General features: G+C 43.8%; 1 protein-coding gene across 4 annotated transcripts in view; it reads right to left on the bottom strand.

Moving 5' to 3' along the window:
• Window positions 1-22,559, bottom strand: part of DIPK1B (divergent protein kinase domain 1B) — a 110,890-nt gene that overhangs the window by 53,177 nt on the left and 35,154 nt on the right. For 2 of the 4 annotated variants that reach the window (XM_075834603.1, XM_075834604.1), the window contains one exon: window positions 9,572-9,706. In XM_075834603.1, the coding sequence (XP_075690718.1) occupies window positions 9,572-9,706 (135 nt within the window). Of the gene's footprint in view, window positions 1-9,571; window positions 9,707-10,110; window positions 11,491-22,559 lie in introns of those variants that run through there. The other 2 variants (XM_075834602.1, XM_075834605.1) reach the window with 2 other exon arrangements.

Genomic DNA, 22,559 nt, shown 5'->3' with positions numbered 1-22,559 from the left:
ATCATACATACACCATATATAATACATCACACATCAGATACATCATACATACATCATATCCAATACATCACACATCGGATACATCATACATACACCATATAGAATACATTACACATCAGATACATCATACATACATACACCATATAGAATAAATCACACATCAGATACATCATACATACACCATATATAATACATCACACATCAGATACATCATACATACATCATATATAATACATCACACATATCAGATACATCATACATACACCATATAGAATACATCACACATCTGATACATCATACATACATCATATATGATACATCACACATATACATCATACATTCACCATATATAATACATCATACATCATAAATCCATTAACATACATCACATTTATATCATAGATACATCATAAATCCATTAACATACATCATATTAATATCAGATACATCACACATAACAGACACATCATACATACACCTTAAATCCATCATACATAAATCAGAAACATCATATTTATATCAGAGATACATCGAACATATCAGAGATACATCATAAATCTATCATACATACATAATATATGCATACACATCATGTTTATATCAGAGATACATCACACATATCATATATCCATCATAAATCCGTCATACCTTCATCATATATACATCACATATTTCATACACATCACACATACATCATATTTATATCAGAGATACATCGCACATATCAGAGATATATCATAAATCCATCATACCTATATACATACACATCATATTTATATCAGAGATACATCACACATATCATGCATACATCATAAATCCATCATTCCTTCATCATATATACATCATAATTATATCAGGGATGCATCACACATCAGAGATACATCATAAATCCAGCATACATACATCCTATATACATACACATCATACATCATATTTATATCAGAGATACATTACACTTATCATACATATATCATAAATCCATCATTCCTTCATCATATATACATCATAATTATATCAGGGATACATCACACATCAGAGATATCATACATACATCTTAACCATCATACACACATCATGTATAAGCTCATCACTGACTGTCAGGTAGCATGTGGTGAATGTGGCGTATACCAAGCAGCGGATGCAGGAGGCAGCACTGGTCCTCCAGACATCATGCGCTGCATACCCATACATATTGTTGCCAGTACGTCAGTGTATGCAGTCTGGTCGGGTTTATGACATGATGTCCTCATGGCATGCAGATCTATCAAACATGTAATTACTTTATAGGTATACGGTATATATCTCATATGGTAGCAAATTATTATAACGTTGGAGTTGCAGGGAATTTGGGGTGAGGTACGGTTCTGACAAATAATTGTGTCCGCAGCCCTGTGCCATGATTGGCTGTTGCGGATTTCATGTCACTGTTGTTGAAAAGTTATATAACTTTCTAATATAATTTGTTTTTCATTTCCTCAGCATTTCAAGATCTCTGCTTGCCATTAATGAATGGAAACGTTCTTGTTTACAGACAAAAGATTTGGCTCAACAGACATTGATGCAGGGCTCGTTACAGTGTATAAGACTCATATGTGGGACCGCGCACAGCAACACATTGAATTGGTGCAGTGTTTGTGAAAGATCAATGATAATGCGGGAGAGAGATTTTACAGAAGCTAAATATGATGATGGGTGCGGAGACATGACACTGACTGACAGCTACATCACAAAAGTGGCTGCAGGATACATGGGATCCTACTTTCTACAATAAGATGTGCGCTTCTAGGACCCACAGCGATGCGTCTGTGTATTCAGAGCCAATGAGGGATCACAGTCACCACACATTCACAGAAGTCATTTGCTATTTAGTGTATAGATATTATTAGTGTGTTGTCTGAATAATTTATAACATACACATACAATACACGTAAATACACATATACAGACGTATACATAGACACAATACAGGTACATACACATATACAGACGTATACACAGACACACAATACAGGTACATACACATATACAGACACATACAATACAGGTACATACATATATACAGACGTATACATAGACACAATACAGGTACATAAACATATACAGACACATACAATACAGGTACATACACATATACAGACGTATACACAGACACACAATACAGGTACATACACATATACAGACACATACAATACAGGTACATACATATATACAGACGTATACACAGACACACAATACAGGTACATACACATATACAGACACATACAATACAGGTACATACATATATACAGACGTATACATAGACACAATACAGGTACATAAACATATACAGACACATACAATACAGGTACATACACATATACAGACGTATACACAGACACACAATACAGGTACATACACATATACAGACGTATACACAGACACACAATACAGGTACATACATGTATACACAGACACATACAATACAGGTACATACACATATACAGACGTATACACATATACAGACGTATACACAGACACAATACAAATACATACACATATACAGACGTATACACAGACACACAATACACACACGCACACAAATACACACACAATGCACATGCGTATATACACACACATGTATAAAAAAGTACAGACACATACAAACACACAATAAACAGACATACACAGACAAAGGGCATGACCACACATGGCGGAATTCCTCCGCAACTGTCCGCATCCATGCCGCACAGAATCTGCGTTGCAGATTCTGCTGCGGATCTGCACAAAATGTGCAGTACATTGATGCGGACTAGCTGCTGCGGACTGCGGGAAAAGTGCTTCCCTTCTCCCTATCAGTGCAGGATAGAGAGAAGGGACAGCACTTTCCCTAGTGAAAGTAAACGACTTTCATACTTACCGGCCGTTGTCTTGGTGACGCGTCCCTCTTTCGGCATCCAGCCCGACCTCCCTGGATGACGCGCCAGTCCATGTGACCGCTGCAGCCTGTGCTTGGCCTGTGATTGGCTGCAGCCGTCACTTACACTGAATCGTCATCCTGGGAGGCCGGACTGGAGACAGACCCAGGGAGTTCTCGGTAAGTATGAACTTATATATTTTTTTACAGATACATGTATATTGAGATCGGTAGTCACTGTCCCGGGTGCAGAAACAGTTACTGCCGATCGCGTAACTCTTTCAGCACCCTGGACAGTGACTATTTACAGACGTCTCCTAGCAACGCTCCCGTCATTACGGGAGCCCCATTGACTTCCTCAGTCTGGCTGTAGACCTAGAAATACATAGGTCCAGCCAGAATGAAGAAATGTCAAGTTAAAAAAGCAAGACGCATCCGCAGCACACATAACATGTGCATGACAGCTGCGGACTTCATTGCGGAACTTTGAATCTCCATTGAAGTCAATGGAGAAATTCCGCCATGAGTCCGCCACTGCTCCGCAACAGACAGAGCATGCTGCGGACACCAAATTCCGCTCCGCAGCCTATGCTCCGCAGCGGAATTGTACGCATCGTGTAAACGAACACTGCTAAATTAAAGTGAAAGTCAATGGAGAAACGGCTCCGCTGCGGATTAACGCTGCGGAGTGTCCGCAGCGGAATTTAAGTGAAATTCCGCCATGTGTGAACCCGCCCAAACACACGTATACAAAAATACAGGGACACACACACACACACGTAAAAATAAATAAACACACAATGCACATACATACACAGACATATATACACACATACAAAAATACAGACACATATACACACACACACACAATACACACAGACATACATATACACACGTAAACATAAATACACACACAATGCACATACATACACACAAACGTATATATAAACACACACACACACACACACACACACACACATAAAAGAAAAATGTATACACACATATATATACACACACAATACACACACACACATACAAAAGACATGTATACACACACACACACATACGTATACATAAATACACAGACGTATATACATACACACACGTATACATAAATACACACACACACACACATGTATACATACACAATACGCATACAAAAATACAGACACACACACACAAATACACACAGATTTATACACACAGACACACATATATAAATACACAGACACGTATACATACAGTCACAAATACATAAATACACAGGCACGTATACATAAATACACAGACACGTATACATAAATACACAGACACATGTATATATAAATACAGACACGTACACATAAATACACATACATATATACATAAATACACATACATATATACATAAATACACAGACACGTATACATAAATACACAGACACGTATACATAAATACACAGACACGTATACATAAATACACATAAATAACTACACAGACATGTATACATAAATAAACATACACTTAAATACACAGACACGTATACATAAATACACAGACACGCATATAAAAACACGCATGCATAAATACACAGACACGTATACACTCACATACATAAGAACACACAAAAAAAACCTCGGTAAACAAAAGTCAGAGAATCACTTTATATCAGGTTGTTTCATTCACCATTTCATTCTTGGTAAGTAACAACCAATGTGGACACTATTACAGCTGCCAGAAGACTTGTAATCCAGCTTTCCCATGTCTCTGAATGGCGAATGGCACTTTTTACGCCAGAATCACACTGGCAGTTTTGATGCAGTTTTTAGTGCAGAAGTCAGAGCTGGATCAAAAAGGAAGGAAAAGTATATAAAAAAAATACTGATACATCTCCTTTCCTTTGTGTCCACGCCTGTGTTTGGTTAAAAAAAAAAAAAGGAGTCAAAAACGGCATCAAAACTGCGTGTGTGATTTGCTGAAAATTTTGAATGCATTTTTTAAGTCACAACAAGAATTGGATCCCGGAGAGCAGACCTATAAGCCCTTCTGTTATATATTTCTTCTCTTTAGGCTCCATTTCCGGCTTTATCTTAAAAATATGCATGCAAAATCTGTGTGTGAACAAGGCCTTACATTGGCTTCTATATTGGTTGTAACTCTGCTTTCCCATGAACAGAAATAACGAACGGCTGAATAGAATATTAACCGCTTGACGGAGAACGACTCAAGGACTTATATTTACTGGGGATTTTTAGCCCAGCCATGTGGTCCCAATACGGATGTGAGTGCATATGAGATACCAGCGTGCTACAGATCAAATTGTGCCGCATAATCTTGCACGTCTTTACAATTTGAATGAATGAGTGTGAATTCACACACTGCGGTTTGGCCGTGCGGCCGAAAACTGCAGCGAAAAACTGCACGTAAAACTGCACTGTGTGAATACAGCCCGAGGGTTCGTTTTGCTGGCAGGCCTGGTATCAGCAGCTCTGTTACCCACCTGCGCTGCAAGCTCACAGGTGATCTGAGGACTGGCCAAGCTCCGTGTTTCCCTTCTACATACAATGGTGAGTAATGGGCTGGCATGCTGCAATGGTTTTATTCTTTTGTGTGTGCACATAGCACTTTGTGTTAGTATCAGATGAAACACAATGTCTGCCGTGCCCTGCACCATATGCTCTGATGTGTTTTGACTTACCCTATATGCCAGGAGCACACGCGGGCACATATGACTAAAGGACGGAGACCTCTGTTTTGTGTCCTCGAGGCTCTGTTGAGAGATGGGATCATTTTTGCCAAGAAAAAGCGCAGTCGCTACAGATTTTGCTATGTGGAGCTGCAGACAATAAATAGAAATAGTTCCTGAAGTCGTGAGGTGGGGGTTGATTGGCAAGTCTGGGGACTGAAGTCGGGGTGAAAGGAGAGGGTTCAGCATGGAACGGTTTTGTCTATGGCCTAAGCAACATACGGTAAGAAAAAAAACTAAGCACACAACTGTGTCCCTCCCCAACAATCGTGCGCTTGTCTTTGATTGCAAGTTCAATTTAACAGATCATTCACTGAGAATGAAGCCGTGTCCCGTCTTTTGCATTACACAGTCACTCATTATGTGGTCCGAAATAATTACCGCCTGTCTCAACTAGATGGACCTCAGTATTTTTTGACCTTACTATGTTTCCATCTAGACATTAGCCGAAATAACTTTGTAAATACTTTACTACTTCTACTCTAATCACACCCAAAGCTGCCTTCAAAAACTCAGTGGTTGTTTTTTGTTACCACTAGCAGTGCAATGTGGAGGTTCAGAAAACAGACACACAGAGCTAAGTTGCTAGGACACTGGAGATAAACCTGCCGATTTCAAAGTGGCAGCAATGGGATGGTGATTGCAGCTCTGGATGTGACTGGAGTACAGGATGATTAGGCACAAGAAAATGAAGCAACATTCAACATTATATTTAGATTCAGAATGTGCAACGTTGTGACAAGTAGAGAGGTAAGTTTTTGGGAAGAAATGACACAATATGTTGATACATATGGTGCATGTTTCCAGTCCAATCTTTTCTGATGTATTCACGCCAATTTTATGTCTCCGCCAGATTGATACATGAGTTTTGCCTCAGATTGTGGGCTCCGGGGTCTTTAAAACCAGTCCTTGGAGGTAATGTGAACACATCAGTCATTTGCTGAGGAGACAGTAGATGCTCAGCTTAATTTACTTTAGAGAAAGAGGTATGTAGCTAAATCTTCATCATCATCATCATCATCATCATCATCATCATCATCATCATCGTCCTCATCATCATCATCGTTTCCCAGTGATAGCTATCTCTTGGGTCTCCGGAGAACGTCAGAAGGCCTGCCTGCATTATATAACGGAAGGCATTGCAGCATGTCCATGTTTTATTGATGTACCTGCGTAATGAATGGGTTATGACATTTGCCCGGCCTCGCCGGAGAGACGGCTGAATAAAAGATCGGAGCAGAAACAGCAAGAAGCGGCGAGCAGGAAAGCAACAGAACAAAGTCTGTAAGGTGCGCCAAAGAAAGGGACGGGAATGAAAATGATACAGCGAAGAGGGATAGAAATGCATTTCTCACAATGCGGGTAACTTCTCTCCAAGAAGATTAAAGGAAATGAAACCCAACCGAGTAACAGGAGCAGCTAGAACATTGTCTGCGGGAGGATATACATTTCAGGTACAAGTTATCAAGCACTGCTCAGAAACGGAAAAAAAATAAAATAATGGATGGATTTTCTTGGCACACAAACACTCAGGGGGAAAGTGAATTACTGCAATCCATTAGAAAGACACAAAAATATAAAAAGAATATGAAAGTAATGAGATATTATAAGATAAACGGTCCAGAACCGCTTCACAACCACTCTGCAGAGATATGTTTAAACCCCAGCAGGGAGACAAAAATTCTCCCTACACCCAATAAAGACTGGTGACATCAGCAATAACACAGCCTAGTTATTTACTAAAAGTGGTGACATCACTGAGAATGCAGCCTGTCCATTCACCAGAGAGCAGCGGTGACATCACTGAGAATGCAGCCTGTCCATTCACCAGAGAGCAGCGGTGACATCACTGAGAATGCAGCCTGTCCATTCACCAGAGAGCAGCGGTGACATCACTGAGAATGCAGCCTATCCATTCACTAGAGAGCAGCGGTAACATCCATGAGAATGTAACCTATCCATTCACTAGAGAGCAGCAGTGACATCAGTGAGTATGCAGCCTATCCATTCACTAGAGAGCAGCGGTGACATCACTGAGAATACAGCCTAACCATTCACTAGAGAGCAGCGGTGACATCAGAGTATGCAGCCTATCCATTCACTAGAGAGCAGCGGTGACATCACTGAGAATACAGCCTAACCATTCACTAGAGAGCAGCGGTGACAGCACTGAGAATACAGCCTATCCATTCATTAGAGAGCAGCGGTGACATCACTGAGAATGTAACCTATCCATTCAGTAGAGAACAGCGGTGACATCACTGAGAATGTAACCTATCCATTCAGTAGAGAGCAGCTGTGACATCACTGAGAATGTAACCTATCCATTCAGTAGAGAGCAGCTGTGACATCACTGAGAATGTAACCTATCCATTCAGTAGAGAGCAGCTGTGACATCACTGAGAATGCAACCTATCCATTCAGTAGAGAGCAGCTGTGACATCACTGAGAATGCAGCCTATCCATTCAGTAGAGAGCAGCAGTGACATCAGAGTATGCAGCCTATCCATTCACTAGAGAGCAGCGGTGACATCACTGAGAATGCAGCCTATCCATTCACTAGAGAGCAGCGGTGACATCACTGAGAATGCAGCCTATCCATTCACTGGAGAGCAGCGGTGACATCACTGAGAATACAGTCTCTCTAAATTTGGGTTGCACCTGTGCCATACAGCAACATTTGTGAATGAAGCGTTTGCTACAGGGGCAAAAAGGAATGATTGGTTGGGCTCCACCGCTATCTTAAAAGTCAGCAATAAACTGCAATGCTCTACAACATAATAAGATGCTACAATGTACAGAAGCTTCGCTCGGATCGTCGTCTCCTCTGCATCTCCCCCACCTTTTATCTATCATGTCTGAGGCCTAGAACTTCGGAAACGTTTCTATTTTATGCTTTTTAAATCTTAGTCCTCCTTGACGTTCGTCTCTTTTCGACTCTTCCTTAATCCCTGTGACCTGAGAAAGTCCCTGTAGCCAAAGATTAGACGGCTTTTTTAAGCAGTCCTGAGAACTGGAAGCGATTTCCTTCTCAAATCTTCTGATATAAGAACCGGTTTAATTTAGTAGTTCCCAGAACCTCTTGATAAGGACAAGTGTCGCAGAATAAGCCGGACACACATAATAGTGTAAAGTCGGGAACAAATAAATTACGTCGTCTTGTGATGTTCACATCCGGACCTCAAGGACCTGAAGCGAAAACCCTTAAACGAGCATTGTGAACCTGTGTCCATCATAAACATGTTGCTGGAGGCGAGAACGCTTTTTCCCCCCCCATTCAAATTTATGAATACAAAGATAATGACAAAAAAAGCAGAAGAGCCATGACATTGCTGGAGCTATTCCAGGAGCCCCCCGCAGATCGCAGACACAGGTGCAGTGTTCCCCGCTAACAATGTTCACATCTCACCGTTCCTACTGACTTTATCCAATTATAATTCTATATATACTGCAGAGCTCCTCTAACATAGAAGAAGCTATAGTATTGTGCTTTCTGGTTTATGAATAGAACACCAAAACGACAGTGAAGACTGACACTTATCCAGACTGAAGGAGTGAAGCAGCAATGTAACGGCGTTGGCAAATTAGGCGCTATATATCATTGAGGGTCTGTGGAAAGTACTGCAAGGACGGTAATGGCTGCGATTACAGATTCAACTTTGGAAAAAGCAGAACGTGTGAAATCAATGGAATTGGATGGAAAGTCAATGGATTATACATAAGAGGATGACTCGGGCGTTATACTTGCAAGTCAGATTATAATATAGGGGATAGTGTTCTCTATAATATATCGGAAAGGTGTGGTCATATTATTATAATGTTATTACAAATGGTTCCTCTAATAAAGAGACATCTGATTGGCTGCGAGTACAATAAAAACGGTGGAGAGAAAACGGACCACAAAACTGAGCGTTCTGCAAGGAAAAGGCGAAAAACGATGACTGGTACTCACAATAATCATGCGGCAGACGTGTCCTCTGCACAGTTCGGAGTAGGATGAATAGTGGATGTAAACCACCCAGCTGCCCACGAAGATGCCAAGCCATGCCAAGAAGAGATATTTCACCTTGATACCAGGAAGACGACTCTGCGTTAAAAAAAATATATATATATTAAAGGAGCTGGATGTAAAAAAAAGGGAAAAAAATAGACTTTACTTTCATCAACAGAATTGTATGCCAGGCACGGTAAGACGACCGGGGGCCGGTGTGCCAAGCTCTGAGTGTCAGCAGACGATAGCGCTCAATATTTGCTTAGAAATCAGTGTCTCAAGGTCACTGGTTGTGGCAGCGTCTTCTTGTCTACACCGTGTATAACGGCAGCAGGTGCGGGTCCAGGCGGGTACAGGATACCAGACTTCCAGCCATCAGATCACGCTTTCTTAAATACACATTTTACCAGTCTCTTAAAAAAGCTCCAGCATGCACGGGGAATGAGACACACAATCCCCATCTGTCACATCTGATATAATTGGTAAAACACGTTCCTTACCCGAAGACCCACAGCAAAGAGCCCAGAACCCTCCAGGGCACAAGAAAATATGTATTCACCAACGTGGTGACCGGTCAGCAAATGTGTGAAATATCTGACACAGGGCAATGACACGGGATACAGGGCAATGACACTGACACTTGGGGTACAGGATAATGATACGCTGACACTTGGGGACAGGATAATGATACGCTGACACTTGGGGACAGGATAATGACACGCTGACACTTGGGGTACAGGATAATGATACGCTGACACTTGGGGACAGGATAATGATACGCTGACACTTGGGGACAGGATAATGACACGCTGACACTTGGAGACAGGATAATGATACACTGACACTTGGGGACAGGATAATGATACGATGACACTTGGGGACAGGATAATGATACGCTGACACTTGGGGACAGGATAATGATACGCTGACACTTGGGGACAGGATAATGATACACTGACACTTGGGGTACAGGATAATGACACACTGACACTTGGGGTACAGGATAATGATACGCTGACACTTGGGGACAGGATAATGATACGCTGACACTTGGGGACAGGATAATGACACGCTGACACTTGGGGTACAGGATAATGATACGCTGACACTTGGGGACAGGATAATGATACGCTGACACTTGGGGACAGGATAATGACACGCTGACACTTGGGGTACAGGATAATGATACGCTGACACTTGGGGACAGGATAACGATACGCTGACACTTGGGGACAGGATAATGACACGCTGACACTTGGGGTACAGGATAATGATACGCTGACACTTGGGGACAGGATAACGATACGCTGACACTTGGGGACAGGATAATGACACGCTGACACTTGGGGTACAGGATAATGATACGCTGACACTTGGGGACAGGATAATGATACGCTGACACTTGGGGACAGGATAATGACACGCTGACACTTGGAGACAGGATAATGATACACTGACACTTGGGGACAGGATAATGATACGATGACACTTGGGGACAGGATAATGATACGCTGACACTTGGGGACAGGATAATGACTGATACTTGGGGACAGGATAATGACTGATACTTGGGGACAGGATAATGACACGTTGACACTTGGGGTACAGGATAATGACACGCTGACACTTGGGGACAGGATAATGACACGCTGACACTTGGGGGACAGAATAATGACACGCTGACACTTGGGGGACAGGATAATCATACACTGACACTTGGGGACAGGATAATGACTGATACTTGGGGACAGGATAATGACTGATACTTGGGGAAAGGATAATGACACGTTGACACTTGGGGTACAGGATAATGACACGCTGACACTTGGGGGACAGGATAATGACACGCTGACACTTGGGGACAGGATAATGACTGATACTTGGGGTACAGGATAATGACACGCTGACACTTGGGGACAGGATAATGACACGCTGACACTTGGGGGACAGAATAATGACACGCTGACACTTGGGGGACAGAATAATGACACGCTGACACTTAGGGACAGGACTAGTCTTTTGTGCATTCGTTCCCATGTTCTCAGAGTAAAAGTTTCTCTCTGAAAAACAAACCAGATTCTTGTTATCGTATTTCCTCCGGGGTCTTTCTAACGGGTTTAATGCAGAACAAGACAGGGACACAAATCCTATTTGTTGCTTATATTAGGAGCAGATTCTGTCCCCAGGCACCTGAAATATTCCCTTACATTTTATCAGGCCGGGAGGACGCCATCTGGATCTCGGTCTCTTGCTTTATTACCTATCCCTTCGCTGCCCTGCTCTGGTGTAATGCTCCTCATGTGGAGTAGATGGTGACGTGTGAGGGGCAGAGGACCAGTCACCCCGCTAGACCAGGCCGGCGCTTAACCCAATTAAAGGCTTTACTGTAATTCTGGTGAGAAAGGCCGCAGACTGAAAATAAACAGGACCAAGTCCAAAACTTTCCTGCACACGCTCAGAGGGTTTGTGCCAGGATTTTAGAAGATGAATTCCATCTGTATTTATTGGCTGATGGTCCTTATGTAAGAGGGTGAACCCCTGCGGGCACCGGGCACAGACGTCTTTGGAAGAATTATCACTGATTTCAATAATGCCCTTTTGCGCCATTGTATAAATACGTCCTTGTTATGGATATCACGCTCTTTACACGGGGAGTGACAGTCTAACGGTCGTCTATCTCTGGCCTATGGATCATCAGCACGCAAAAGCTGCCATAAAACCGCTCTGTTCACAACAGGGGTCCGCAACCTTCAGCACTCTGGCTGCTGAGAAACTACAACTCCCAGCATGCCCTGGCAGCCAAAAGCTGGGAAATGTAGTTTCACCACAGCTGGAGCGCTGAAGGTTGCGGACCCCTGCGTGTTATTAAAGGGGATGCTCACAAAGACCACCCCTGTCTGTATGTCCCATTAGGTCATATGGATTTCATTGGGGGGCACAAAGGGCCGCTAACAAACAGTGGCTCTTGCTTTGGCGGACTCGAGCCGCCCGTGTATTACATTTGCAGCCATGCATTTAATATTGAACATCCCTGCAGCGGCAACAGCAATTATGGCGAATACGTGAAATGGATCCTGACAGATTTATTGACTTATAATGGTGTCCGTCACGTTCCAACATTTTGGCGTAAAAAATAGAGCTGCATGCAACGCAATTTTTTTCAGTCAAATGCGACAATCTGTGACGGCGGCTTTGACGCAGATGAGAACAGCGCCTGAGCTGGGTATTTAGAGCATCATTAACTGCGTCTCGGAGAAATCTCTCCTCTTAGAGATGCTGCAGAAATTTCTGTGTAAATCCGAACCTGGGAGGCATTAAAAGAGGTTGAAAAATTAAGAGACGGGAGGTTAAAATGTATATTTATCGCAGAGCCTGGGGCGGCCTGTGCGGTTTCCATGGTAACGTCAGGCGCTGGAGATTAAAAGAAACAAATTAAGGCTGAAAAAAAAAGATAAATAGAAGGGAATGTTCGGAGCAGGGCCGCAATGCTGGAATGTATTTAAATATCAATATATAATCCTGAGAACGTGTAGAGGACATGTTAATTTACCCTGGTGGAGGATGCGGGCACGCACCGGGCTCTACGTGGAGCCGGGCCGCACAGTTATTACATAGGGTTGATGAAAAGGGGTCTAAATTTCTTGGTGCTGCTGAAGATACAGGATTCAGTGAGGGAGAGGAGAGACTGATCTGAGGAGGAAGGTCACTGCAAAATCTCTCAGCTCAATGTGGGAGTCTGATAATAACTGGATATCTGCAGAGCAATGCTGCACTATAGGTGTCACCTCCTGTATACAGGCTTCAGCAATGCTGCACTACAGGTGTCACCTCCTGTATACAGGCTTCAGCAATGCTGCACTACAGGTGTCACCTCCTGTATACAGGCTTCAGCGCTGCTGCACTACAGGTGTCACCTCCTGTATACAGGCTTCAGCAGTGCTGCACTACAAGTGTCACCTCCTGTATACAGGCTTCAGCAATGCTGCACTACAGGTGTCATCTGCTGTATACAGGCTTCAGCGTGGCTGCACTACAGGTGTCACCTCCTGTATACAGGCTTCAGCGCTACTGCACTACAGGTGTATACAGGCTTCAGCGCTGCTGCACTACAGGTGTCACATCCTGTATACAGGCTTCAGCGCTGCTGCACTACAGGTGTCATCTCCTGTATACAGGCTTCAGCGCTGCTGCACTACAGGTGTCACCTCCTGTATACAGTCTCCCGCGCTGCTGCACTACAGGTGTATACAGGCTTCAGCGCTGCTGCACTACAGGTGTCACCTCCTGTATACAGGCTCCCGCGCTGCTGCACTACAGGTGTATACAGGCTTCAGCGCTGCTGCACTACAGGTGTCACATCCTGTATACAGGCTTCAGCGCTGCTGCACTACAGGTGTCACCTCCTGCCTACAGGCTTCAGCAATGCTGCACTACAGGTGTCACCTCCTGTATACAGGCTTCAGCAGTGCTGCACTACAGGTGTCATCTCCTGCATACAGGCTTCAGCGCTGCTGCACTACAGGGGTCATCGCCTGCATACAGGCTTCAGCCTTGCTGCACTACAGGTGACATTTCCTGCATACAGGCTTCAGCCTTGCTGCACTACAGGTGACCTCTCCTGCATACAGGTGTCATCTCCTGCATACACACTTCAGCGCTGCTGCACTACAGGTGTCATCTCCTGCATACACACTTCAGCGCTGCTGCACTACAGGTGTCATCTCCTGCATACACACTTCAGCGCTGCTGCACTACAGGTGACATCTCCTGCATACAGGCTTCAGCGCTGCTGCACTACAGGTGTCACCTCCTGTATACAGGCTTCAGCAGTGCTGCACTACAGGTGACATCTCCTGCATACACACTTCAGCGCTGCTGCACTACAGGTGACATCTCCTGCATACAGGCTTCAGCGCTGCTGCACTACAGGTGTCACCTCCTGTATACAGGCTTCAGCAGTGCTGCACTACAGGTGACATCTCCTGCATACAGGCTTCAGATTGTTCTTTCCTTGCTGTAATGGCTTATACACAGCAGCCAATCTGAACAAGAAGAGCTACAATGTAAAGCATGGGGGACAGAGCAGCAGCTTGAGCCTACCAGGCTACCTAACACTCCAATTAGCAGCACCGTGTGATATTTCTGGGATATAATAGTTTTTATCCAGACAATTTGCTGGAAGAACCATAAATACAATGTAAGATGCAGGAAGACCTAACTACACAATATATTCTTGGACGTCTTAAAGGACCCCACCACCCGTTAGGCCACACTGATATACAATCACGGTGAATCTCCTTGTAGGGTTTGAGGTTTCTCTTTGTGTGCAGGCTGTGGGGGTCTCTCCGTGTGACAGATGGATCAGTTTGGCAGAGGCGGCAGCTTTCTCCCCCTGTGTATCTGGATCCGTCCTCCATTAATTCTACCTTCAATCCTGAAGCCTCGTCCAAAGTATCTAACATGGCGACACAACCCAGCCGGACCATCGAAAATGAACATTTTGTGCCCGTCCCAGTCTCACCTTAATGCCATTTCAGATTAATTAAAAGGATTCGAGAAATCATTCCCAAGAGCAAGATAATAGATTTTACGGATTATTGGATTCACAGTGGAATATAAGACTTCAGGGGTCAAACATTGCACACCCCCCCGGACTTCCACCATAGGATGGATCCACCCAAGGCAGCTGCTTAGGGGCACCAGATCAGGTTGGCTTCCACCACAACCATATGAGAAAATGCACCCGCACATCACAGGCCCAACAATGTTAGCAAAAAAAGCGGGGGGACAGGTCCAATGGTGACACTGCCCTATTCTCCTCCACGGGAAGCACAGTCTCTGGATTAAGGGGTATGACAATGCAAACATAGGTGGTGGGCACTGTAGGTCCCACCACCTATACAAGCCCCTTTGTACCCCTATTTACAATGTGCACACTTGTGTCTTGACCCTTAGGACTCTGTTTTGGCCATTGAATCGCAGACGTTCCTTTACCCAATTACGATGGCAACTCCCCCATCTCTATAAACGATGGCTGCTCACATAGTAAGCTAATTGTATAGCGTGGCAATATATAAGCGGGCAAACTAGAGCCCACAATGTTTTTCCTTCAGTCATTAAATAGATTTTTATTTATTTTTTCGATTATTTTTCTATTTTCTTAAAAGTACCATAAAGTATTTCACAAGAAGAGTGAAATGTAAATAGAATATTTGTTGTTTGGCAGCCGTCACTTGCCGCGGTGAAGCCTTACCCCACACGGACTACAATTCATAGAGTTACGCACTGTGATTATGTGTCATTTTACCAGCAATTTTTCCCTTCCGAGACACGACGTGAAATTAACATGTCCTGTGGTTTCCTTTTCAGTCGGAACCGCCTCATTGCCTCGCTGCAGCACGTGGGAGGGAAGGGGGTATTTCTGAGCGATGCCATCCTGCGGCCCAAAAACCCCTGCGGAGACTTACCCCCGGAACCCTCTCCCTGACACATCTCCTCCTTAGCGTGCCCAGACTGCCCCCAGGACATCATTACCACGGTTATTTTAGCTGCGGTCTTTGAAATCCCTTCATCATCTCGGTCGCAGCTCCCATCATGCAACGGATCCAAAGCTTCAGGTGAGCTGCGCGTCTTCACGAGCCCCCACTGTTTGATTGCATACATATATTTTTGGCCGGCAATACATGAAAAATAAAGCGACAGGAGCGGCTGGGGGGGGCCTGTTCTCCTTCTCATCCTGTGGCTTCTTCTGAAGATGAATCCAGAATGAGTTTCTGAGGATTATGTGCTGCGATAGATTGCCCCTTCTGTAGCCGACGGGCAAAGGGGCAAGGTTACGTCTTCTCCTCGGTACCCAACTAGGCCCACACATATGCAAATCATAGCGGAGCCACAACTTTACCCAAAGGTGGAAGGTCAATTAAAAGGACCTCAGGCTAATGATGGATTTCCACTGCAGGGATATGTGATCCCCTGCTCTTCAAGAAAGGCAACTTCAGGTCCGATAGTAGGTTTTCCTAAGAAGTATTTAAAAGTGGCACGTGCCAACTTGCATTGGGCAATGGATATGCAACGCTGCAGCCGAGGAGGTCGGAAGCATCACTGAAAAAACTGCACTGGCTGCTGAAGCCACAATCAAATCTGGAATATGTTTAATCTAATAAGATCACGACCACATTACAAATGGTATCGAAATGTTCGTGCCAATTCATCTGAAATTCCGTGGCACAAGCCTCTAGTGGTTTACTGGGAATTTGACATTTCTGCCAACCGTGCCCGTTATTAAAGCACTGTAATAGGGAATCATGCCTCTGTATCCGTCAGCAGACGGTAATGTAGGCTGAGTCTTCCGGTCAATTACAGCTTATACGAAAAATTGGGTAAGGGAAAAGGGGGGCAAGACTGTTATTATATTTATGTTGAGGTCGCCTTCAATTATTACTGTTGATACCGACAATTGAGTAGGGAAAGGAAATCCAATGCAATGTCCCCTTTAATTGCTATGGAAAGTTCTCTATATCTTTTATGTTCGGATATTGTTTATTGAGTAATTTTTATTTCTTTTTATTGTACTCTTAATATTTATACAAGAATAGTTGTTGTCAATTTCTTTATATATTGTATTTTCAATTCCTAGTGATTCTAGACACCCTTCTGTGTAACGGGCTGTGTCTATGTCACCAGGACTAGAGGGGAGTACTCAATAGAATTGAAATGATATTTTTTATATTTATAATTTTTGTTTTTTTATTTATTTATTAGTTTTTGTTTTTATTATTGACAAAAAACCACATCAGATTGCTGAGGTCCAGATCAGATTGCTGAGGTCCAGATCAGATTGCTGAGGTCCAGATCAGATTGCTGAGGTCCAGATCAGGTTGCTGAGGTCCAGATCAGGTTGCTGAGGTCCAGATCAGATTGCTGAGGTCCAGATCAGATTGCTGAGGTCCAGATCAGATTGCTGAGGTCCAGATCAGGTTGCTGAGGTCCAGATCAGGTTGCTGAGGTCCAGATCAGATTGCTGAGGTCCAGATCAGATTGCTGAGGTCCAGATCAGATTGCTGAGGTCCAGATCAGGTTGCTGAGGTCCACATCAGGTTGCTGAGGTCCACATCAGGTTGCTGAGGTCCACATCAGGTTGCTGAGGTCCACATCAGGTTGCTGAGGTCCACATCAGATTGCTGAGGTCCAGATCAGATTGCTGAGGTCCAGATCAGATTGCCGGACTTAACTTGTTCTGAGTGGATCATAAGATTGTATCAACAGGCTTGTGTGCTGTAGCTGCAAATTAACATCCAGGAACCGAGATCAGTGCTCGGACCTGGAAGCAAATCAAGCACTGGAGCGATGTCTCACTAACTGTGCTGCTCAGGTTCACAGGTTATACCCTGATAGTGAACCAGAGCTGCAGCACAGTGTTGTTTAAACCGGGTGTCAGCAGTGAATTCTCACTGCAACACTGTGCCGAGACTCTCCTCCTGACAGCAGGAGCAAAGCCACGGATTGATAGTGGGCCAGAGCTGCAGCACAGTGTTGTTTAAACCGGGTGTCAGCAGTGAATTCTCACTGCAACACTGTGCTGAGACTCTCCTCCTTACAGCAGGAGCAAAACCACGGATTGATAGTGGGCCAGAGCTGCAGCACAGTGTTGTTTAAACTGGGTGTCAGGAGTGAATTCTCACTGCAACACTGTGCCGAGACTCTCCTCCTGACAGCAGCAGCAGAGACACGAGTGCTTCCTGGCACTCGTATTGTTGCAGCTACAGCATTCAGCAGGTAAGTTGAATTGCCATTCTATTGCTCTCGCTATTTCTAGAGTCGGTATAGTCCCGACGTACGTTTCGCTGACATAGAGTCAGCTTCTTCCGGGGCGGGAGCCTATAGTACATGGCCCTTTTTATGGGCCAGACGTTGATTGACAGGAGGTCAGACCAATCAGCGTACTCTTGGTAAAAGTTGTTGCACTACGTTTGTTTATCTCATAGTGAAGTCTTGTGATGTGATTTATAAGTAATTGATCGATTCTGTTATTGTATTATTTTTATATCATTTTCTAATAAAATGTCCTCTTGTAATAAGAGACAGGGAGAATTCTTTTTCTCCTTGGTTCTTTGGCAGGATGTTAGCGTCTTGCTCTAATTTCAGTGAGATTTGGTAATAATATATTTTTATGTTTGTCAGCTTATCTTATGTTGTTTTGTTATATATTAGGAGAGAAATAATCCTTCATTAGTAATTGTTACTGTAAGGCAATGTTCAATCATTCCATGTAAATTCCACAAAAAGGGGATATTACTGACATTAGGGAATATCAGCTACTACATCGATAGTATTTGGACCATGATATTTCATGATCAAAGGCTATGAATTCTTATGTATTAAAATAATACAATAACAGAATCGATCAATTACTTATAAGTCACATCACAAGACTTCACTATGAGATAAACAAACGTAGTGCAACAACTTTTACCAAGAGTACGCTGATTGGTCTGACCTCCTGTCAATCAACGTCTGGCCCATAAAAAGGGCCATGTACTATGGGCTCCCGCCCCGGAAGAAGCTGACTCTATGTCAGCGAAACGTACGTCGGGACTATACCGACTCTAGAAATAGCGAGAGCAATAGAATGGCAATTCAACTTACCTGCTGAATGCTGTAGCTGCAACAATACGAGTGCCAGGAAGCACTCGTGTCTCTGCTGCTGCTGTCAGGAGGAGAGTCTCGGCACAGTGTTGCAGTGAGAATTCACTCCTGACACCCAGTTTAAACAACACTGTGCTGCAGCTCTGGCCCACTATCAATCCGTGGTTTTGCTCCTGCTGTAAGGAGGAGAGTCTCAGCACAGTGTTGCAGTGAGAATTCACTGCTGACACCCGGTTTAAACAACACTGTGCTGCAGCTCTGGCCCACTATCAATCCGTGGCTTTGCTCCTGCTGTAAGGAGGAGAGTCTCAGCACAGTGTTGCAGTGAGAATTCACTGCTGACACCCGGTTTAAACAACACTGTGCTGCAGCTCTGGTTCACTATCAGGGTATAACCTGTGAACCTGAGCAGCACAGTTAGTGAGACATCGCTCCAGTGCTTGATTTGCTTCCAGGTCCGAGCACTGATCTCGGTTCCGGGATGTTAATTTGCAGCTACAGCACACAAGCCTGTTGATACAATCTTATGATCCACTCAGAACAAGTTAAGTCCGGCAATCTGATGTGGACCTCAGCAATCTGATGTGGACCTCAGCAATCTGATGTGGACCTCAGCAATCTGATCTGGACCTCAGCAATCTGATGTGGACCTCAGCAACCTGATGTGGACCTCAGCAACCTGATGTGGACCTCAGCAATCTGATGTGGACCTCAGCAACCTGATGTGGACCTCAGCAACCTGATGTGGACCTCAGCAACCTGATGTGGACCTCAGCAACCTGATGTGGACCTCAGCAACCTGATCTGGACCTCAGCAATCTGATGTGGACCTCAGCAACCTGATGTGGACCTCAGCAACCTGATGTGGACCTCAGCAACCTGATGTGGACCTCAGCAACCTGATGTGGACCTCAGCAACCTGATGTGGACCTCAGCAACCTGATGTGGACCTCAGCAACCTGATGTGGACCTCAGCAACCTGATGTGGACCTCAGCAACCTGATGTGGACCTCAGCAACCTGATGTGGACCTCAGCAACCTGATGTGGACCTCAGCAATCTGATGTGGACCTCAGCAATCTGATCTGGACCTCAGCAATCTGATGTGGACCTCAGCAATCTGATGTGGACCTCAGCAACCTGATGTGGACCTCAGCAACCTGATGTGGACCTCAGCAATCTGATGTGGACCTCAGCAATCTGATGTGGACCTCAGCAATCTGATGTGGACCTCAGCAATCTGATCTGGACCTCAGCAATCTGATCTGGACCTCAGCAATCTGATCTGGACCTCAGCAATCTGATCTGGACCTCAGCAATCTGATCTGGACCTCAGCAATCTGATCTGGACCTCAGCAATCTGATGTGGACCTCAGCAATCTGATGTGGACCTCAGCAACCTGATGTGGACCTCAGCAACCTGATGTGGACCTCAGCAATCTGATGTGGACCTCAGCAATCTGATGTGGACCTCAGCAATCTGATGTGGACCTCAGCAATCTGATCTGGACCTCAGCAATCTGATCTGGACCTCAGCAATCTGATCTGGACCTCAGCAATCTGATCTGGACCTCAGCAATCTGATCTGGACCTCAGCAATCTGATCTGGACCTCAGCAATCTGATCTGGACCTCAGCAACCTGATGTGGTTTTTTGTCAATAATAAAAACAAAAACTAATAAATAAAAAAACAAAAATTATAAATATAAAAAATATCATTTCAATTCTATTGAGTACTCCCCTCTAGTCCTGGTGACATAGACACAGCCCGTTACACAGAAGGGTGTCTAGAATCACTAGGAATTGAAAATACAATATATAAAGAAATTGACAACAACTATTCTTGTATAAATATTAAGAGTACAATAAAAAGAAATAAAAATTACTCAATAAACAATATCCGAACATAAAAGATATAGAGAACTTTCCATAGCAATTAAAGGGGACATTGCATTGGATTTCCTTTCCCTACTCAATTGTCGGTATCAACAGTAATAATTGAAGGCGACCTCAACATAAATATAATAACAGTCTTGCCCCCCTTTTCCCTTACCCAATTTTTCGTGTTTTACATTGGTGGTATACACCTGGGCAAGAACGGATATTCCAAAAAATAACAATAGGAGGGTCTCTCCTTTCTTTTTTTTCTAATTACAGCTTATAGTCCGTTGAGGGATATCATATAAACCACTGTCCATGGAGTCGATTCGAGACGTGGCTGCTTTGTGAAACTCTATACTAGAATCTAGAAACAAGTATAAAATCAGTCATACATCTCTAATTACAAAACATGACACATTGGATCAAGAAAATGTACATACAGCAAATCAAGTAATGATTATACATAGAGCATTCCAATATGTTGATATGTCATAAACAATAGCGAGTAGACTGGTTTGCTTGGACATATGTATGACAATGGTAATAGAGAGACAAAAACCAGAACAGATATAAAAGAACACAAAACAGCCTAGGACCCGTGTCACCCATGAGCATCTGATAAATCTAGCACAGAAAGTTCTTGGAGATATATACTAAAATTTGGGCCCCCTATATTCCTATCTCACATTATCTGGTGAACCAGCGGCGGGGTTGACTGTCAGAGGGGAGTTATTCCAAATATCCCAGACCTTAGAAAACCTAGTACTACAACCACCATTCAGAAATACAACTTTCTCGAAAGGTATGACTGAATTTACCAATCCCTTCCAATGACCAATTGATGGAAGTCGATCATTCATCCAATGCTGTGCTATGGTTTTCCGTGCTAGAAACAGAGTTTCTCTCAAAAAAATTCTAGTGTGGTGATTCCATGTCTCCCCATCCAGTATACCAAACAAACATCTCTCAGGACATAAAGGAATGCCTACATGTAATAAGGATGATAACAGGGATAGTATGTCGTTCCAGAAGTCCCTAATGACAGTGCATGACCATATCATATGCCAAAAATCTGCCTCCGGAACACGGCATCTCAGACAGTCTGAAGAAGGCAATCGTCCCATTTTGAATATCCTAACCGGGGTCAAATATGCCTGGTGTATTCTATATAACTGGATCATTTTATTGTTTGCGGATGGGGAAACCTGAAGATGAGACTCCAAAATATCATCCCACTCATCTGTCTGGATGGTAGGAATCCACCGTTTCCATCTATTCTCTATAGCAAGTGGAGTGGAATTCACCGTGACGGATAACAAATGGGTATATAGAGCGGATATCAGGCCTCGTGGACCCTGGGAGTTAAGAATCCCTATCAGTGAGAAGGAAGAGATTGTTAGGTTACTTCACAAGTGATGGAATTG

Source organism: Rhinoderma darwinii, chromosome 8 (assembly GCF_050947455.1).
Source record: "Rhinoderma darwinii isolate aRhiDar2 chromosome 8, aRhiDar2.hap1, whole genome shotgun sequence".
Lineage (NCBI taxonomy): Eukaryota > Metazoa > Chordata > Amphibia > Anura > Rhinodermatidae > Rhinoderma > Rhinoderma darwinii.
Note: the sequence above shows the minus strand (reverse complement) of the source record. Positions and strands in the feature narration are given on the sequence as shown.